The 22,449-nt window shown below is 42.1% G+C and overlaps 1 protein-coding gene across 2 annotated transcripts in view; it reads right to left on the reverse strand.

The window, feature by feature from the left end:
* Positions 1-11,689, reverse strand: part of RNASEL (ribonuclease L) — a 47,411-nt gene extending 35,722 nt beyond the window's left edge. The window contains exons 1-2 of one of the 2 annotated variants that reach the window (XM_033916183.1): positions 11,319-11,689; positions 7,740-9,303 (exon numbers count right to left, since the gene is read on the reverse strand). In XM_033916183.1, the coding sequence (XP_033772074.1) occupies positions 7,740-9,114 (1,375 nt within the window). In that variant the 5' untranslated portion in view covers positions 9,115-9,303; positions 11,319-11,689. Of the gene's footprint in view, positions 1-7,739; positions 9,304-11,232 lie in introns of both variants that reach the window. The other variant, XM_033916182.1, reaches the window with a different exon arrangement.
* Positions 11,690-22,449: the final 10,760 nt, after the last annotated feature.

Here is a 22,449-nt window from a genome sequence, read left to right on the forward strand (position 1 = left end):
CTGTGCTGCTAGCCCTCCTCCTTATCATTTACAAATTCCTTCACCCGGTGCTCCTCTTAAACTTTATCCCTCTTTATCTAAGGATGATATTGACCTCCTTATCGGTAGTACTCTTATTTCTCCTCCTCCTCCACCTCCCGTCCTGTCCGGTGCAGTTGCATCAGGACAGGTTGCTGACACTTTGTCCCAAGACATTACATTTCCCACTGTATCCACGACCAGCCCCACTGTTCGGGGGCCGATAATCTCTTTTTCACCCCTCCACACTCGTAGCGGTACTCAAAGGGTTGCGGAAGTACAGGAGCTGATGCAAGAACAGATGCCCTTTCTCACAGTGGGGGATACTCTTTTGAAGAAACCCATTGAGTTAGAAGACATTAACAAGATCATTAAACACTGCCCCAAGCCTCTTGTCTCTGCTAGTGCGACTTTTCACTATTTAAAACGAGCATGCAAGGGTCGAAATTATACGCAGGAAGATATGCGCCTTATTATAGATGGCATTGTTGGACACAGTTCCCCTTGGGACTGGTCTAACGTCCCTAGTATTAGTGTTTTAGAGCCTGCTACTGTCACAGCTACTGCTTATAGACTGAATACTGAAGCAGGAAATGCTGTTATGTGGAATGAATTACAGGCAGAGCTTGATCGGTGTTTTAAGTCTCGATCTTCCCTTCCTATTGCAGTAGCCTGCAAACAGAAATCAGGTGAAACTGTTGTGGATTTCTGGAAGAGGTTTAATGAAACCTGGACCCAAGAGGCGGGTCTCAGTTCTCATGCTAATATGGATTCCCTACTTATTCAGACTTTCCTTTCTAACCTCCGTTCTCCCTTGCAAATTCTGGTCAAACAAATGATTTCAGAATGGCCCACTAGTTCTCGTGCTGAATTTCAAAATAAATTAATGGAAAAAGAGGCAGCAGGTTGTTTTGAGATCTCTAAACCTCGGGAAATCCTGCATCAGGGCCAGCTACCCACCTGGGGACCGCGCCTGACTACTACTCGTGGAAGAAGGGGTCGCGGGTTTCGCAGGGGGAGGGCTCCAGTCTCCGGTCGAGGTGGTAATAATCCATCCAGAAGTACTGGATGTTTTAATTGTGGGGACCTTAGTCACTGGCTTAATCAATGCCCTCATCCCAGACCCCCCGCATTACCAGTTCAGCCCGCCCCACCGGTGGTGCCTACCCCTCCCTCTACTGTGAGACCATCTGCCACTTCTCCTCGTTTTCCTATCTCCTGGCACAGCCCCCCTACTCCCCAATGAAGGGGCCCGGAGGTTTACACCCCAGCATTCACTTTGGTCTCTGCCTTTGCTAAGGATTCTCCTATGATATCTCTTATTGTACAAGGGAGTCCAGTGCCTTTTCTTGTAGATTCGGGTGCCACTTGTAGCACCATCAGTGAGGATTACTATCGGGGCCCACGCATGAATGCTGAACCTTCTATGGGAATTAATGGGGTTTTGACTAAATCCTATCGTACCACACCCCTGTCTGTAGCTCATCCTGATACAGGCTTTACTCTTTTTCAGCACTCCTTTCTTATTATTCCCCATTGCCCTGTCAGCCTTCTTGGTCGAGATCTTTTTTTTCCTCTTCTCATTCAGCTCACTACAGATGATACAGGAGGTTTGCATGTCTTTTCCTCCGTTATTCCCATTCGCCCTCCGTCCACCCTTTACCTTTCTACTTGCCCTGACACACTTTTGCCCCTTCCCCCAGACTCTCCGGTCTGGGCTTCTACTGACACTGATGTAGGCTTTATTTCATGTACCCCCTATCGTGCTTCTCTGAAATCACTCATTCCTGTTTTCATTAAGCAGTACCCAATCTCCCAAGAAAAGGAGAAAGTCATGATTTCACTAATTGCTTCATTTCTTTCCTCTGGTATTATTAAAACCACCATCTCTTCCTACAATACGCCCATCAATCCTGTTGTCAAAGCTGATGGCACCCCCCGTTTTGTTCAAGACCTTAGGGCTGTTAATGCTCTGGTGATTCCCATTGCACCCATTGTCCCGGATGTCCCTTCTCTACTCTCCTCCATTCCACCTGCAGCTCATGTTTTTTCAGTCATTGATTTGAAGAATGCTTTTTTTTCTGTCCCTGTTGATGAGGACACTCAGCCCCTTTTTGCATTCACTTTTAAGCAACAGCAGTATACCTGGTGTAGAATGCCTCAAGGATATGTTGATTCCCCTGTGGTTTTCTCCATTGTCCTGCGGGCTACTTTACAGTCATGGACTGCCCCCCATGGTTCTATTCTCATTCAATATGTGGATGACCTTCTTTTGTGTTCCATAACTCAGGAGACCTGTCAAGCTGATAGTCTGCACCTTTTACAATGGTTGTCTCTGTGTGGTCACAAGGTGTCACGAAAGAAACTACAATGGTGTAAAACTGAAGTGGAATACCTGGGTTTTGTCCTGACTCATGGTCAGAGGAAAATTAGCACTTCTCGCATTGCTGCTGTTCTGAGTTTGCCTCGCCCAGCTACTCAAAAAGACATGCTTACTTTTCTTGGTATGATTGGTTACTGCCGCCAATGGATCCCTGATTGTTCCTTCTATGACCAGATTTTGAGACAGACCCTAGGTACTGAAATGACTGATCTTATCAGATGGACTAAAGAAATGTTGGACGCTTTTGGACATTTGAAATGTGCCTTGGTTTCTAGCCCCGGCTTGGGTCTTCCTGATTATGAACAAATGTTTCATCTCTTTGCTCGTGACAATTGTAAAACTATGGCGGGCGTCCTGGCTCAGGATCATGGCGGTAAGTTACGCCCTGTTGCTTTTTTTTCTAAAGTTACCCCTGTTCAAGTTCAAGGCATGCCTGCCTGTTTAAGGGCCCTAGCTGCATGTGCTATGGTGGTAGAGATGGCTACTCCTCTAACCCTTGGTCACCCCACTACCCTTCATACTTCTCACGATGTCCAAGCCCTCCTTCGCAATATTCATACCCAGCATATGTCAGCTCAGCGCCTTAGTGGTTATGAGGTCATCTTCCTTTCTAATCCCAATCTCGCCATCAGATATTCTGCCCCGACATATGGCCCTGCTCTACTTTTAAATGGTCTTTTGGGTCTTAAGGGTGAACAGGATGCGCTTCCTCCTGATCATTCCTATGTCTCCTTGATATATCAAGACACTTCCCCTCGCCCTGATTTGTCCTCTACTCCTCTCCCTGATGCTTCCTCCATTTTTGTTGATGGTTCTTGCTCACGTCCTAGTGACAACACCTTCCACACAGGATATGCTGTGGTTGAACTCCCTGATATCATCCATGAGGCCTTTTCCCTCCCCTATCCATCGGCACAGGCTGCTGAACTCATTGCTCTTACTCGCGCCTGTCACCTTTTCTCTGGTAAACGCGTTAATATTTATACTGACTCTAAATATGCCTTTGGTGTTGTACACGACCATGGTGTTATCTGGCAGCGTCGCGGCTTTGTGGCCGCTGATGGTAAGCCTATTTCTCATTCTTCCCTTGTTTCGGATCTTCTCTCTGCTTTACTCCTGCCTGCTGCAGTTGCTATTCTTCATTGTCGTGCACACACTGGCCTTCAGACTGAAGTTGCCAGAGGTAATGCTCTGGCTGACCGCATTGCTAAACAAGCTGCTTTGGACCCCCCTCCTTCTTCTGTTCTCTTTCCTCTTCTTTCTCCTCCTGCTTTTCCCCCTTCTTCTCTTTTTTCCCAGCTTCAATCCTTTGTTACCCCCTCTGAACTTGATGCCTGGCAAATTGCTGGTGCCCAAAGCCGCCCTTCGGACGGACTTTGGTGCAAAGAGGGGAAACCCTGTATACCAGCCGCTAGTTCTCCCTTATTCATTGCTCAATATCATGGCATTGGTCATCGTAGTGCTCGCTCGACACTCCAGCTCCTTGCCAGTGATTTTTTCATTCTTGATCTTCGCTCCCTGATACAGACATATATAGCTCGATGTCTAACTTGTCTCCGTGCTAACCCCAACATACCCCATAAAGCACCACACCAGCATCTTACTTACCCCACTTCTCCTTTTTCACACTTACAGATTGATTTTACTCATATACCTCATGCCACTGGGACCCGCCAGGATTATGCTCTTGTTATTGTTGACATGTTTTCCCGATGGCCTGAAGTCTTTCCCACTACAAATGAAACTGCTCAGACTGTAGTGAACATTTTACTTCGTGAAATCATCCCTAGGTGGGGATGTCCCACACACATCAATTCAGATAATGGTCCTGCTTTCACTGCCAGAGTATGCAAAGCTTTAGCTACCGCACTCCGTATTGAGTGGAAATTTCATCTTCCATATCACCCACAGAGTTCTGGTATTGTCGAACGCATGAATAGGACTATTAAAGACAAAATCAAGAAAGCCACAGCTGGCACGTTTGTGAATTGGAAAAAATTCCTCCCTATTGTTTTAGCTGAAATCAGGATGCAGCCTCACTGCACCACTGGCTACTCTCCCTTTGAGATTCTCATGGGACGACCTTTCCCCGCCCCATGGGTAGACAGACCCTCCATAGTTGAGAGTAGTGATCTTCCTTTGATACAAGAAGAATATGTTCGGAAGCTCATTGAAACATTAGGGCATGTTGAAAGAACTGTGTCTTGCACTTCTCCTTTCTCTCCACAGACTCCTACCCATTCCTTCCAGCCTGGTGATGAAGTCATCATCCAGAAGCTTTTCAAGGATCGGAAGCAGACGGATTTCCCCTTTGGCCCTCCCACTACTGTGATCGCTGTGACCAGGACCGCTGTACTCACTGAGGAGTCTCCTGTTTGGATCCACGCAAGTCGCTTGAAGAGGGTTAACCTAAAACCCCAGAAGCAAGCCGTCTCTGCGCAGATTTCACCCCCTTCAGAGGAACAACATGATGATCTCATCACAGCATTCCACCAACTTTATCTTTCTCCTCCTGGCAGCGCTGCTGCTAGTTTTCTTTCCTGTATGGATCATTTCTAACTGTGTCTACAGGGATGATGTGTCCTGGGTTCACGACACTTTCTGCCCATACCCATCTGTAAATGACACTCCAACAATGTACTCATCTGCAAACAGCACCCCCGGCGCCTCTTTGCGACTGAGACGTCAAGCTGGACTACTCCCTCGCAAAGGCTGTCCTTCAATTGGAATTCAGAAAGATAGACAGTATACTACCTTTTGGTATAATTCCAGTAGTGTGCAAGTTGCCACCTTCTCCTTTGAGTATTGTGACATTATGGACTGCTCATCAATTGATATCCCAAGGCTATGCCATTGGTCCTCAGAGATTCCTAAAACTAAAGATATATATATATGTGTTACTGACTTACGTTGGGGGGATAAGTGTGCATCCTGGGGAGCAGTAGGGTGGAATACTGGCACTGACTGGGCTTATAGACCAGAAAGTGCTCTAAAAAAAGTGGATCAAAATGGTAAATCTCTGCTTACTCGTATGACCCTTCGTAAGACTGGAAACTGTTATAGGAGAAGGGCTCCTGAACAAATTATTAAGCTTTCTCTTACTATTGACAACCCTAGACCTACTGATGAAGGTATGTACGTTATGGGCATATGGTTTAAGGGTGGGTCTAGCTATCCGACCCATCAGTTTTTCTTACGGGATCTATCTACCTCCACTCATCCTCTCCCGCCATTTTGTGGGGGCCCCAAAAATACTAACCCACTGGCCCCTACATTCAATAAACTTACTGACATGATGGCTATTGCCAATCCCACTTTTGAAGATACTATGGCTGTTGAGGTAGGGTTTTCAGAACGTAACCTTTGGTTAGAATGGATGAAATTCACTGCTGATCAACATAATAAGAGTAATTGTTACATATGTGCTCAAGCTAGACCCCATCTAGGAACCGTACCTCTGGACCTCCCTCCTGGTATCCAACCATGCTTTTTTGGGTTATTTACCAATATCTCCTCTAATTTTACTGATCCCCTTTGTGCGCTGTGGCGTTCTAAATACCCTTTGCTGCCAGGACAGAAAACACTTGACATAGCCGTTACTATCTATAAGAGTAATTACACATGTCATGTTTCTAATTTGACACAGGGAAGTTTTGTGGGCAACTTTCCCCCAGGTTATTGTTCTGTCTTGGATTATAGGTATGCCCCATTGTTACAGCATCAGATTTTCACTCTAGGTGATATTTACTGGCTCTGTGGAGACTTTAGGCTCCGTGTTAAGCTACCCAGCCAGTGGATAGGCCAGTGTGCTTTAGCTAAGGTTATTATGCCTCTGCATATCCTTTCTGAAGGGCACTCTTCCTCTTATTCACTTTCTTCCTCTCCTCTGTCTCGACATAGACGTGATCTCCTTGGTAGTTTTGATCCGCATGTATATATAGATGCTATAGGGGTCCCAAGAGGGGTCCCAGATGAATTCAAGGCCCGAGACCAGGTTAAGGCTGGGTTTGAATCCCTTATTCCCCTTATTACTATCAATAAGAATGTTGATTGGATTAATTACATTTATTATAATCAGCAACGCTTTGTGAATTACTCTAGAGATGCCTTGCAAGGTATTGCTGATCAGTTAGGCCCCACTTCTCAGATGGCTTTTCAAAATCGTATGGCCCTAGATATGATTTTAGCTGAGAAGGGGGGTGTTTGTAAAATTCTTCCCAGTACTTTATCGTGTTGTACATTTATTCCTGATAATACAGGTCCTACAGGAAAAGTTACTATGGCCATTCAGAAATTAGCAGACCTCTCTGCTGAGCTCAAACATAACTCTGGTTTATCTCATCCTTGGGACCAGTATTTCAGTTGGATGCAGGGCTGGGTAAAAGACCTTCTTATTGTCTTAATCACTATTATTATCTGCATTCTTGTCTCTTATGTAAGTTTTCGACTGCTCATGCGCTGTGTTATTCGTATTACAGCTCCTAAAACTCCTCCTCGAGAGACATATTTGGAATATCTCTCCCTCCAAGCTCATGCTGTACATTCATGACGTCATTTACATGACGTAAGAGGGGATTTGAAGGGACACGTCTTGTAGTTTTCCATAGAATGTGTTTTGGAGCAGTAAGAAACCCAGGCCCTGTTTGTTTTTCCTTCTCTGTAATAATGCAAGGACATCCATGTTTGAAAAGATGTGTGTTCTTATGCTATGTTTAATCCCTTCTCTGTAATAATGCAAGGACATCTATATTTGAAAAGATGTGTGTCCTTATGCTATGTTTAATCCAGATATTGTTTGCCTTCTCTTGCCAAATATTATAAGGCTATTCTATTATGTAGTTTTCCTTAAGTTGTGTTTGAAGTTGTAAATCCAGATTGTTTGCCTTCTCCTGCTGATATACTACAAGGCCATTGTATATTTGAGAGATGTGTTTTCTTATTCTGTAGTAAAGTGAATCTAATTGTTTTCTTAGCTGTATTTGTATGAAAATTTAGATAAGGCTTTGTTAGCCAAAGCACCTTTAGACTTTGGCTTTAGATAAGTAAAGGATTTTGTTATTTCTTTTAAAGTTGCATGTGATCTGATATGGTTTGCATTTACGTCATATGCTGACGACCCTTACCCATGTAAGATGATATAAATTGAGGTATAGAACATTCAATAAAGTGGACATGTTTGAGAGACAATAGGTGTCTGTTTTCTCTTAGATATTGTCCCCAGATGCATCTGCTTGTCAAATGACAGAGTGTGTACAGCCATAATCGGGCCTTAACAAATGCAAATAAAGAATTAATTAAAAAAAAATTAGTCCCTTAGGGTGTAAGAATAAGTACTCACCAATTAAAATGTTGGATGGATGAAGGTCCCGATGGCAAAACCCTCTCTCATGTAGCTCATGCAAGCCCAGGAATATAGACTGAAGAATGTCTTTGATCTTAGTTACATCTTTAATGTTATTGATGTGTTCTTCAAGGTTTCTCTCGTACAGAGAAAGACATAGATATGAACATGAGCTATCTTCTTCAGCTCCACAGTAACATACTAAATGATTATTCTTCCGCAACTGTTTCAGACAGATCAGTTCCTTATCACCTTCTGGAACTTTTGGAACCCTCTTCACAGCTACTTCTTGCTCATGATAGAAACCCAAGTAGATGCCACCATAGGAAGTTTCATGAATTTTATATTCTTCAATAATGAAAATTTTCAGTTTTCCAATCAAGTTTCGCGGTGTCTCATGCAGTCTTTTTAGCTTCTTTCCCCAGCGCTCACTGTAAGGCTTCCAGTTGTCAGAAATTTTGTCTCCAGTTGTTGCACCACCATATTGACGAAGTAATTCAACTAAGTTCTGGTTATAATTTCTTTTGGCTATCTCAACATATTCATATTCAGGTTTTGCTCCTTTTTCCAACAATAATTTGGCTATTTCATAATTATCGTTTTCCACAGCTTCCAACAATGCAGTTCTTCCGGCTTTATCTATGGTGTTGATTTCAATTCCATTTTGCTCTAACAAGCACATCACAAGGTCAGATTGATCCATCTTGACCGCATGGATGAGGGGGGTTTTCCCATCCTGATCCTTCACATTCACCTCAGCACCAGAATTCAGCAGAGTACAGATAACAGAAACCTTGGTATTCTTGGGTTGAACAAATGCATGAAGTAAAGCACTTCTTCCTTGATTGTCACAAACATTCACATTAGCTTTGTAATTGATAAGGATTTCTATAATATTCTCACGGCCTTTTTTGGCAGCATCCATGAGCGCTGTTGCCCCTCCTTTACCCAGCGATTTCTGCTCTTTGTTAACCACCCTCCTCAGATTTACATCAGCTCCTTTCTCTAACAAGTAGATCAGGATCTCTTTATGGCCATATATAGCAGCTTCCATTAAGGCCGTGAAGCCATTGTTATCCATCTCATTTATATCTGACCCTTTTTCAAGGAATAGTGCTAAGAGGTTTGTATTTCCCACAATTGCCGCTAAGATGAATGGAGAACAGCCATTGTCTTTTCTGAGGTGTGGATCAGCTCCCTGCTCCAGCAGAAAATGAACAATGGCTTCTTGTTTCCCTTGTATAGCTGTAAGCAATGGAGTCCATCCAAATGGACCCTTTACATTGACACTGGTGCCTTGTTCCAGCAGAAGGTGAACTTTCTGTTCATCGCCTTCTTTGACTGCATTGTTTATTTCTTCCGCATTGCTCATTTCTTATTCGGAAAGCAAGATATCTTTTGCTGGCATACAATTTTTGAAGATGTGACTGCTCTGTTTCTTTTAATTCTGTTTTATGGTTCACATACCAAAAACAGTCATCAAAATAGGGCCATGTATAATCTGCCTGTGGTATTATGTGTTTGGAGCAGATGCAGAGTGTGTTGTGCAGTGTCAATTACCCTATGAAGAGAAACAAGATTTGCAATTTAACTTAATTATATCATTTTTTAAATTTCAGATACTACTTGGGAAACTACGACAAATAATTTTCCTCAGGGTCATCTTTGACTCCTCTCTCTCCTTCTCTGCTCAGATCCAAGAAACCGCTAAAGCTTGTCATGTATAACAAAATCTGACCTTTCCTTTCCAAGCACACTACCAAAACCCTTAACCACACTCTCATCATCTCTCGCTTAGATTACTGCAATTTACTTCTCTCAGGTCTTCCACTCAACCATCTCCCTCCCCTTCAATCCGTTCAAAATTCTGCTGCACAACTTACACTTCTCCCTCCGTATTCGCTGTGATAGGGGATTAACAGAACCACAAATATAGAAAAACCGCAAATAACTTTTTCATGTTATTCGCTGTTTTCTATTAAAAACCATCGTGAATATGGTGAAACCGTGAATAACATGGTGGGAGACCTGGCCTGTTCCTGAAGGAGAGGCAAAACACGGTGAAGAAAGTGCTGGGAATTGGCAATTTTCTCTGTAAATGCTTGGAATCCGCGATTTCTCTATGCTGATGTAATTTGGGGGGAGGAGCCAGCAAGCTAAAAAACGTGAATAATCGAAACCGTGAATGCTGAAACCACAAATACGGAGGGAGAAGTGTATATTCCATGAGAGCCACCATACTCACATTACCCGTCTCCTCAAAACACTTCACTGGCTCCCCATCCATTTCCAAATACAGTTCAAACTCCTCTTACTGACCTACTTCTACTTATTTGCTCATCCAAAAATTAATGGGTGTAGATATAAGACCTTCTTAGATAGGACCCTAGCATTTCAAGCTGGTAGGTAAATGTATTCAGCAAGCTATGTTATCCTATTGCAGTTTTCAGAAATTAATTAAGACCACTTTGTTTGATAAGTTTATTACTTAGTGAATTTTTTATTATTGAAATTCTATTTTACAAAAATTTGTATTTTTGTATTTCGCTGATTGTCCAGCTCTTTTTAGTGTAAACCGCCTAGAACTTTTGGTTATGGCGGTATAAAAGAATAAAGTTATTATTATTATTACAAGTGTATTCACTCTGCAGGTCCTCAATAACTCTCCTCACTCAACTCCTCCTATGCTCCCTCCATGAACTCCGTTCATCAGATATGTCCCTCCTATCAATACCCCTCTCCTCCATTGCCAACTCCAAACTCCATCCCTTCTATCTTGCTGAACTGTATGACTGGAACAGACTGCCTGATCATTAGGCCAGCCTCCATCTCTAGCAGTGTTCAAATCCAAGCTAAAAGCCCACTTTTTCTAAGCTGCATTCAACGCCTAACTCCACCATAAGATTACCTATGTCTATCATATCTTTCTCTCTGCAAGAAACTCCCCAACCCCATATGTCCTGTCTATCCAAATTAGATTGTAAGTTTTTCTAAGCAGGGATCATCTATTACATGCTAAATGTACAGTGCTGCGTATGCCTTTCAGAGTTATAGAAATGATAAATAGTAACAGTATGAAGTAGGAACTGAAGGTAGAAAAAAGAAATGAAGGTTCGTGCTCTCTGTTATAAAATTTCTGCACTGACATCACATCTACAGAGGTTCCCTTTTCAATACATTGTCAGTTACAGTCCAATTTCCACAACTGCAGTTCTTTAGCAATGAGTTAAGCAATAAGCATCATGTTTAAAAAAAAAGTTTAAAAATGCTCTATATTGAAAAGGAAGGGCTAAATTTTAAAACAGGTAAATAATTACGGGTTTCGTTTATAGTAAAATTCTTTAACAAAAAGATGTCCTTGGAGCAAAAACCATTAAATTATAACCGTCATTCTTCAATGATCCTGCATTAAAAAAAAAAAATATGCCAGTTTACAAAGATCTCTCCATGCAGTCAGAACAAATTAAGAAACATTACCAATTCATTTTACCTTCTAATAAGATATCTTCCATTTGGTAGTAAAAGAAATCATAAGAAAAGTGCCCCCATATATTTATAGCGCCAAGAGGTGCTTACAGCTTGACTGCTGAAATTCTTCTTTCGATTTCTTTGAGTGTACAGGGCCCCTTAGCAGCTCTGCAAGCCCTTAGGCATTTGGTTTCAAATTAAAGACGAGCTGTTTCCTGAAAGGGGTGGAGCAAAAAGAACAGGCTTGAGGGAGGGGATATCTCAAGTACGATGATTGACAAGGGATCTTGAAAGTGAAAGCAGTTGCCCTGTTAAAGAGGGGCCGTGGGATACATTTGGAAAAAAATTTAAGAAAGCCTCATTTCACTGTGTGCAGATTTTTATCACATGAAAAAATGAAGCATTTCTGCAGGCATGTTTCATAGGTGTGTGCAAATGTTTGGTCGGTCCCTCACTTGGAGGAAGATTCTCAAAACACCTGTTTAGCGTGGAAGTATTCTACCTAGGGTTGCCAGATTTTACAATTGTAAAATCCAGACACACACACCCAGTCCTACCCTAGCTCCGCCCCCCACTGCCTGCTTTGGTCCGGCAGGAGGCAATCTGCACATGCGCAGATACCACGTGATTACGTCACGTGCGTGCACGTGATGTCATCCTGTGGCATTCGCACATGCACAGATTGCCTCCTGCCTGACGCCGAGAAGAGGCCGACACCGAGAGGAGGCTTTTCAAAAGCCGGACAAAGTGCCAGGTTTTGAAAAGCCATCCGGTAACCCTAATTCTACCAGCCAGATCTCAAAAGGGCTCACTGTGGTCTTTTCTGAGCTTCCTGGAAGACTCTCACTCTGCTATGCAAATGTATTACAACAAAGTCATTAATATCTAAACGAGCACTCCGGGTGATTCTCCATTATCGCCGGGTGATTTTCTAATCTTGCTGTCCTACATTTGTGGGCAAAAATTTCTGACAGTCTGAGCCTTACTTTCTGGTCAGTGCCTGAGTACTGATTGGCTCAGGCATTGACATAAAAGTAAGGTTTGACAGCTCAGACCTGCCAGAAACTTTTGCCCCCCCTCCCAACACCCCTGGCAGGAGGGATGCTCCCTCCCTCCCGGTGTTGCCGTCAAGCAATCCTAGCCCTCTGACACTCCCCCAGCAGTGGGAGAGATGCCCACTCCCTCCCGCTGTTGCCGTCAAGCAAGTCCCCCGACAGCAGGGAGTGAAGTACCGATCTTGTACAGGGTAGAGGGGGGCCAGGCAGATGAGGGGGGGTGTCGTTGGGAGGGGGGAACATTTCCCTCTGCTGCTCTCCTTGCCGGTCAATCAGCTAAACCGGCAGAACAAGAGGAGACCTGTGGCTTAGTTGATCGGGGCAAGAAGAGCAGCCTTGACAGGAAGGAGGAGCTGTACATAGCGATTGCTCTTCTGAGTAAGCACCAGGCACAGTTCTTCCCCCCCACCCCTTTTACCGGCAGTTCTCTGCACAAATAGTGTGCATATAATTTGCCTCCCACTACGGCCACTATATTGACTCACTGGATTTTTCCGGCGAGTTTTGAGAATTGACCCATTGTTCCATATATTGCCTTTATAAAATATGCTTAAAATAGGTGCCTTTTTGGAATTATTCCCTACGATTCTATAGTTGTTCATTGTATTCTTTTAATAGGTCATTCTTATCCAAAGTAAAGTAGACTGAATGGTTGCGTTGAAAGGCCTTCTCGGAGATGGAGCTAAGTTCTTCCTTTGGTGCCGCTTTCTGTCTGGTGCTTCTTTCCACTCTCTATTCACCTCACTTGCTCCCTGCTTTCCCCTATGACCTCTTCTATCCTCTATGACCAAGGGCTAGATTCACTAAGCAAACCGATCGTGTACCGATCGGTTTGCGAGCCCTTTGCGACCAGATTTCCCTCCTGCAATATTTACTAACCTGTGTAGCGATCCAATTCCGGTGTGCGCATGCAAATGAGGTGAACTGCATGCAAAGTAGGCAGAGACGTGATTCACTAAACTTTTTTTCGATCCGACTGCGCTCGCAAAAAGCGACTGCTGAGGACCAGTCGCTGAAGCCCTTTGCGACTGCCCTGCCTTTTGCCGCCCTGCTTTCCAGCCTGTCAGCCCCTTCTCCTGCAGCCCCGAAAGCGCCTGCCTGCCCCGACTCTCCTGCTCTCTGCCACCCTTCCCTGCAGTGCAAGCCCGTGGTTTTAAAGCGGGGCTGCACACCGCAGTGCAGCACCAGCTTTAAATCCGCAGGCTCGCACTGAAGGGAAGGAGGGAAGAGGCTGCCGTCGCCGCCGCTTTAGCAGCATAGGAGCAGGAGAGTCGGGCCTGAACATGCCTGCCCCGACTGCCTGTGCAAGCCCGTGGTTTTAACCCAAAGCGGGTTAAACTCACAGGCTCACAAAGGTTTAAAGTTAAAAAAAAAAAAGTAAAAAGTTGCGGCTCAGACGGGTCTGGCAGATGGGGGCATTCTTCCAATCGCCCCCATCTGCATACTTTAGGTCAGTGAATTTGTCGGACCTGCCCGAATCAGAAACGGATTGTTCCGATTCGGGCAGGTTAGTGAATTTAGCCCCAAATTATGCAGTTTTGCATGTTGAATCTAAAGCTATCTTTAGAAACTGCTTAAAGTGAGTCTTACCTACATCAAATCACAATTAAAATATGTAGAAAGTAAGTAAGTAAAATTTATTTGAACATCCAAATTGTCTGAACTACATCTGTAGCCACTTAATTGTCTTTAAAATATCATTTATGTAGTTAATTTACCCCAGTGTTTCTCAACTCGGTCCTGCAGTACCCCCTTGCCAGTCAGGTTTTCAGGATATCCACAATGAATATGCATGAAAGAAATTTGCATATAATGGAGGCAGTGTAAGCAAACCAAGTTTATGCATATCCATTGTGGATATCCTGAAGACCTGACTGGCAAGGGGGTACTCCAGGACCGAGTTGAGAAACACCGATTTACCCCCTCCTTTACAAAGCCTCGCTAGCCACTGAGAGAGCAACATTATTAGTTTCATTTCTTTTTGAACAAGATATGAACATGGTCTTAAGACTACTTTAAGAACTCTCATACCCATTTGGAGGGGCAGAAAATTGGGATCTATCCAGATGTTGCAAAGGCTACTCAAGAACGGAAAGAATGCTCCTGTCCTTGAGACAAGAGACTATAAATATAGAAGCGACTATTTTTTGCTGACATATCCATGTAAATGGCCGTTTCATTATGCAGCATCCAAATATATCTTCTATTCCCCTGAACAACTGAAGGATGTTCTTGATTTAAATTGTATGAGAGCTTTGTTGGAACTAGAAATAGTGGTAATATGTATGGTATCATATTAGGCTTTTCCTTATTTGTGAATTGATACTTCCTAGTCTCCTTTCTTTTCCTTTTGACTACTCCCCACTATTAGTGATCTAATGAAGAGTAAGAATTGATACATTTTGGGTGTAATTCACTTTTTTTCTTTATATCTTATTTCATCGACAAGTCAATGAAGCCGTCCACGGTGGTGAAAATGGTGAACATAATGCTAGGAATGATTAAGAAGGGGATCACAAAAAGATCGAAGAAGGTTATCATGCCATTGTACTGGGCCATGGTATGCCCCCACCTGGAATACTGGGTCCAGCACTCCCTGCCGTGATTAGCATAGTGACCGCGGCTACGGCTGCAAGTCTCCCCTCCCCCCAGCGATCACGGCAGGAGGGCACCCAACCCCTCCTGTAGACCCCCCCAACGGCCCTCCCGACAATCGCAGCAGAAGGGTACCCAACCCCTCCTGCCGGTCCTCCCAATGGCCTCCCCTAAGATCGCCGGCAGGAGGGTACCCAACCCCTCCTGCTGGACCCCCCCCCCAATGAACCCTCCCACCCCGGAACCCCCTTAGTCTTACTTTCCAAGTTGGACCGGACGGCTCCTCACACGTATGGCCAGCAGGCTTGCCTCTGTCCAAATGAGGCGGGCCCGCCCCTACCCTGCCCAACCCACAGGATCCTAGGGCCTGATTGGTCTAGGCACCTAAAGCCACTCCCGCTATAGGAGGGGCCTTAGGTGCTTGGGCCAATCAGGCCCTAGGATCCTGTGGGTTAGGCAGGGGAGGGGAGGGGCGGGCCCGCCTCATTTGGACGGAGGCAGGCCTGCTGGCCAGACGAGCGAGGAGCTGTCCGGTCCAACTTGGAAAGTAAGACTAAGGGTGGTGTTTCGGGATGGCGGGGTTTGTTGGGGGAGGGTCCGGCAGGAGGGGTTGGGCACCCTCCTATTGGCGATATAGGGGGCCGTTGGGGGGGTCGGCAGGAGGGGTTGGGCACCCTCCTACCAGTGATCATAGGGGGGCTGTTGGGGAGCTGGCAGGAGGGGTTGGATATCCTCCTGCTGCGATCGTCGGGGGGGCTGTTGGGGTAGGCAGGAGGGGATGGGTACCCTCCTGCCGCGATCGTTGGGGAGGGCTGGTTCTGTCGGCATGAAGGGCTGAGCACCTTCCTGCCGGCGATCGTCGGGGGGGGGGGGGCGGGTTCTATTGGCAGGAAGGATTGATCTGACAAAAGAGGAGCACGGTGAAACACAGGTAAATAGCGGTTCCTAGAAGGGGGCACATTGGCCTGCGGGGACAAATCTTTTCACCGTTTTTGCGGGCGGTGAAAACTTTTGTCCCCGTGTCTGCGGCGATTTGGCTTTGGAGTCTCCATAACCCGCAGCCAAACCGCAGCCACGCCGCAGCTGCCTGCGGGGATCGCTCCCCGTGTCATTCTCTACTCAGTACTACTCGAAAGGGTCCAGAGAAGAGTGACATCTGTCTTGGTGGGGGAGAGTTCAGACGGTAAAAATGATGATTCTGCCTGTGGTTTGCTACCAAATGGGTATGTTGCCAGTTTAATTTCAGGGGTCCTTTTATGAGAAATTAAATAGTATACTTATTAAATTTATTTGGCTGGGTAAAAATGTGAGAATTGCTTTAGTGTCTTTACAAAAACTGATTACGGAGGATGGGGTAAATTTTCCCAACTTTTATAGGTACCATCAAGCCTATATAATGCGTCAGGGTATGTATTGGATCCTCCCCGAGCTCATGGAACACCTTCCAGATTGGTTAAATCTAGAATGGCAACTTATGTCTCCAGTGTGACTATCCCATGTGTTAAGTATCAAATTACCTAGATACACTAAGGACAATAGTATTATTTTGGACACATGGAAAACATTGAAATTTATTGATAAATTAACAGATGTTCCAATGATGAAATCTACTTTTCAGTCCTTATGGCTAAACTCCAAGATTCAAATAGGTGGTGCTGGAATCTCATGGAAGAACTGGATGCAGGCAGGTATTTGAACATTAGATGATGATATGACTAATGGGAGGCTACTTGATTTTTCACAACTGCAACAGTTTCCAAGTTTCCAAGTTTATTATATAATTTGATTAATCGCCTATCACAATTTCTAGGCGATGTACAATTTCATAAATAATCAAATATGGGGAACAAATCAGACAAACAATAATCATATCGAATTAAAAACAACAAATACAAACATTTCTATATATAGTTTAACTTATACATATAAACTCAAAGCAGAGGGAAAATTATTAATGGGTTACAATCAATATAAATTTAATAACGTTTAAGGGAAAAACAATAGGAAGGGCAACAGATAAAATTTATAATGATATATAAAGTAAAAAGTAAAAAAAGACCGAATCTTTGAGATTTGGTATTTTGGTATTTTATTTGGTATTTTAAAATCTCAAACGGAAAAAAATTTGATCACGTAACTCCCTTCTTGATTGATTCATATTGGTTAACCATTAATCACCGTATAACCTATAAAATCCTGCTTTTAGTATTTAAAACACTGTCCACTAACGAACCACAATTTATAAACTGAATGCTTATTCCATATAATACGTCACGCTCTCTCCGTTCCACAGCTCAAAGGCTGTTGGTGGTTCCTTCTTTAAAAGTTATTGGTACTAGACGTCATGACATATATTCGGTGATGGCCCTACAGACCTGGAATACTCTGCCACAACATATAAGAGAAGAAAAGGACCTTAATCGATTTAAAAACAAACTGAAAACCTTTCTTTTTAGAGATGCTTTTAATCTTTAAATGACATAAACACAGCGCAGCAAACACCATTTATATTAAAAAAATAAATAAATAAATTTTTTTTAATAATAATAACATTTTTTACCTTTCCTCATGTTCCTTCCATTCATGACTCTTTCTTTTCTTTTTTTAAAAAAACATTAACTTTGTAACTTTCTCCCTTTTTTCCTTATGTATTCAAGTTTGTCTATATGTTTGTCCGTCTAACCCATTTTAAGCAGTACGTTGAATTGTATGTTTATTTTGTATTTTATTGTAACTCACTTAGTAAATTATAGATAAGCGATTTATCAAATCTAAATAAACTTGAAACTTGAACCTTGATTTAAAATCTTATTATAACTTGCAGATCTTATGCTTCCAGACAGATTTATTAGGACATCAGGCCGCCCGGTGGTATAAATTAATTTCAGAATTTTTGAATAAGAAACCAAAAAATAGTCTTAGAGACATTTGGAGCATCGAGATAAAACAGTATATTTCTGCATCTCGATGGCCACGAATTTGGACTTAGAGGTTGAAATGTACAGCATCAGCATCTATGAGACAAACTTGGTTTTTCTTGTTGCATAGGATTTTTTGGACCCCAGTTCGTTTGCAAAAGTTAGACAGTTCTAAATCTAATAGATGCTGGCACTGTCATATTGATATAGGGACTTTGGATCATTTGTTGTATTATTGTCCATCTATACTTAATTTTTAGAAGTCGTGGAAGTCGATATGGGGACAAATTAATGTTGTACTTGGGTCATCGATACCACCTATAATTTGTGGTACTTTATTACATGTTAAACCTTCTTTGGATCGTTATAAAAGCCGATTTTTCTTAATAATGACGGAGTAGCCATTGAAATAACACGCAATTGGAAATGTTATGATCAACTTAATTATACTTTCTGGTGGGCAAACTTGTGTTCTAGTTATAAATATGAAAGAATGAACGCTGAAATTTTAGGTTATAGTAAAGTATTTAACATGGTGTGGAGCCCATTGGCATCATTTATTGAGTCACAATAGATGTCATGTACCTTTTCTTTTTATCTGACCTCCTTACACATCCAGGGTTGGAGGAAGGGTGGTGAGAATGTATTATTGTTTGTTATTCCTATTTTATTTATTGTATGGAAATTATAAATGTATATCTACTTTTATTAGTTAAGGGGGGAGGGGGAGAAAATGAGTGTTTTTCAAATTATTTGTATATTTAAAGTGCGTTTCTTGATTTGTTTATATTTAAATTCATTGTATTGCACTATTTATATTTTAAAATTAATAAAGATTTACAAAAAAAAAAAAGAGAAACATTCAAGATAATGAAGGGAATAGACTTAATAGATAAAGACAGGTTGTTCACCCTCTCCAAGGTAGAGAGAACGAGAGGGCACTCTCTAAAGTTAAAAGGGAATAGATTTCGTACAAATGTAAGGAAGTTCTTCTTCACCCAGAGAGTGGTAGAAAACTGGAACGCTCTTTTGGAGGCTGTTATAGGGGAAAACACCCTTCAGAGATTCAAGACAAAGTTGGACAAGTTCCTGCTGAACTAGAACGTACGTAGGTAAGGCTAGTCTCAGTTAAGGCACTGGTCTTTGACATAAGGGCTGCCACGTGAATGGACTACTGGGCATGAGGAACCACTGGTCTGACCCAGCAGCTGCAATTCGTATGTTCTTATCTCTGAGATTTTTGTAAGAAGAGTTTTGTCTTGTGAATTAAATTGAAATGCTAATAAAGATTTTTTATTTTTTTTTTTTTAATAAAAACCAGAAGGAAAAAAGGCACCACAAAGAATAATTTATTTATAACAGAACAACCTTCCTCTCTTCTCCAATAAAATTTTACTTCTCTACCAATTCCAGAATTCACCACCTGCCTCATGGCATTGACAAGGAGGAGCAACACGAAGTAAGCTTTTACAGGCTTCAGCAAAGAAGCAGACGGGAACCGTAGGGAGAATATTTGTGGTAAAATTGCAGATTAATTAATTAACGCACAATGATGCATTAACTAAAATGTGTGCAAAAGTTCTAATGCGTGCACGTTAACAGATGAACTCGATCTCTGGCCAGCTATGTTGTGTATATAACTGTTTAATGCTCAGTGCACAAACTATTAATGCGTACATTAAAATTGGCACAGTAATGTTTCAGTTTGCGCAAGCTTATCGGCCTTTTTTGTTAAATGGTGCTGTTGCTTGAATAATTGTTTTTATATTTCAGAAGTCTTGCTACAATGGTTCACAGCTTTGCCACGCACATGCTTATACTTATCTTGTTTAGTTGTTGGTTAATTTTTATTCTTAGAACTGTTGCTGGGCAGATGTATGTGAAATTCATCTGAAGGTTAGGGATCTGTGTAGAGCAAAGGAGATTGCCCAAACCTTTCTGGTCGTAGTCAAGCTCTTTAAAATGACTGACTCCTCTGACCTAACACCTACATATGAAAAGAAAAGTAGCAGTATTAAGGGCTCCTTTTATACAGCCGCGTTAGCGGCTTCAGCGCGTGCAACTTTTCATCACGCGCTAACCCCCGCGCTAGCCTAAAAACTACTGCCTGCTCAAGAGGAGGCAGTAGCGGCTAGTGCGGCCGGCGGTTTAGCGCGCGGTATTACGCTCGTTAAACCGCTACTGCGCCTTCGTAAAAGGAGCCCTAAGTCTTTTACCTGGTACAAACCCTGCAGTAAAAATTTTATTTAATGCAAAAAAATTTGATCATGTCACCCCGTTTTTATATAAAGCTCACTGGTTACCTATACAACACAGAATTACTTATAAAATTCTTTTATTAACTTTTAAAACCAGAGAAAATAATCAGCCTGAATTCATTAATAACCTACTTATCCCTTACAACCGTACAAGGACTCTGCGATCTACAGCTCAAAACCTTCTTGTTATCCCATCATTGAAGCATAGAAATACATTAAGGTCCGCAATTTTTTCTGTTAGCGCCCCTTCTCTTTGGAACAGTATTCCAAACTACTTACGAGAAAAACTTACACTTACAGACTTTAAGTAAAAACTAAAGACATTTCTCTTCCTTGATGCGTTTGGCTCCTAATTGTCCTTTTAAGGACTACCCAGTATTTAGAAGGAATCTTATTACCTGTTCCCCTTCCTATTGTTCTTCTCCCTTACATGTTCTCTTTTTCTTTACATATTGTAGTTCCAGCCCTCCTTTCCCGCTTGTCTCTGTTCATTAAATTTTTTGTTAGTTTATTAGTCCTTAAAAGCTAGTATTTGCCCCAGTGTTGTGTGTTTTTTTTAAACTGTATTTTAGTCAGTAGATGGTTTAAACATTTATGTACACCGCCTAGAAGGTTTGATTAGGCAGTATAAGAAATTTTAAATAAACTTGAAACTCTTGGAAACAGGCACTATCAGGAACTTATAGGAAATATGGGTGTGCATTATCACCTAGTTTCTATATCTGGTGCTTAAATTTGAATGCATTTCTAAGATTGCACACACAACTTAATTGGCCAATGAACTGTTAACCATCAATAACTGGATGCTAACAACCAATTGTCGATGCTAATTAGCACCAATTATGATTTGTGCATGTATTTGATTGTGCGCTGTTCTATAACGTTGGGCGCTTAAATCCCATTGCAAGCAATTGCCTTGGGAAAGGCACGGGCAGGTCATGGGTGTTCCAAACCATTGCATGCAGTTTTGCAGAATGTTGGGTTTCCGCATCCAACTTAGGCGCTGGGATTTACACCAGGTTCCAGCAGGCGTAAGTCTGGCACCCAGAGTTGGGTGCCTCAGGAACCAATGCTAAGCGCTGTTCTATAATGGGCACACACCTTTTATAGAATAGCACTTAGGCCCAAATTCTTTAAGTTTCAAGTTCAAGTTTCAAGTTTATTAAAATTTGATAAATCGCTTATTACATACTAAGTGAGTAACATTAAAATATAAGATAGGTCAAGAGTTCATTATACATCATTAAAAAGGGTTAAAAACAATCTGACAAAACAAACAGACTCAGATACATAAGGGAATGGAAAGTAAGAGAGAATAGTTACAATATTGATATTTATCATAATTATGAAGAAAAGAAAAACCAAATAAGGGAAAAACATGAGGAATGGGATTGGGATTGGTAGATATGAATTATTTAAACATTAAATGCATCTCTAAATAAAAAAGTTTTTAAATTATTTTTGAATTTGCAGAGATCTTTGACTTCTTTTATATGTAAAGGCAAGGCGTTCCAGGTTAAAGGGGCCATTACAGAATATGTGTCGTGACGTCTGGTTCCAATAATTTTTAGAGAAGGAATCATTAGCAGTCCCTGAGATGCGGATCTGAGTGAACGTGTCGTGTTGTAAGGGATGAGTAGCCGATCTATAAATTGAGGTTCGTTGGTGGATAGCGTTTTAAATACTGAAAGCAAAATTTTATAGGTTATTTGTTGGTTAATGGGAAGCCAATGTGAATCAATTAGGAAAGGAGTTACGTGATCAAATTTTTTTCCATTATGAATGATTTTATCTGCAATATTTTGGATTATTTGTAAACGTTTCTTTTCCTTTTGAGTAATATTTAGCAATAGTGAGTTACAATAATCAAGCTTAGCGATCACAAGCGAGTATATTAGAATATTTAAGGATTTAGATTCTAGAAACTTCGACACAGAACGAATCATACGCAAACGATAGAAACAACATTTGACAATATTACTGATGTGATCATGGTAGGAAAGATTTTCATCGATAATAACCCCAAGTATCTTTAATGATGATACTAGGTTTATGGGTATATTGACAATTAAAAATGGAGCCGTTAGTTTTAGTCCCTGTTTAGTTGGGAAGAGTAGTGCTTTCGTCTTAGTTATGTTTAAAGCTAATCTGTTATGTATAAGCCAGTTTTTGACCAGTTTTTAACCGGCGCCTAATGTTAGGCACCTATTTTGGAGGCGCCCATCTAAATAGGCGCCTCTCTACATTGATTAATGAGCTCAATCAAGCTTTTTAATCAGCACTAATTGAAACTTAGGTGCCTATCAAGAAAGAGCGATTCTGCAATAAGGCGCCTCTAAAAATGTAGGCGTCCATCAAAAAAATAGGCGCTATGCACGTTAGGCGTGGGTGTGGCTACATGTTAGGCGCCTTG

Source organism: Geotrypetes seraphini, chromosome 12 (genome assembly GCF_902459505.1).
Source record: "Geotrypetes seraphini chromosome 12, aGeoSer1.1, whole genome shotgun sequence".
Classification (NCBI taxonomy): domain Eukaryota; kingdom Metazoa; phylum Chordata; class Amphibia; order Gymnophiona; family Dermophiidae; genus Geotrypetes; species Geotrypetes seraphini.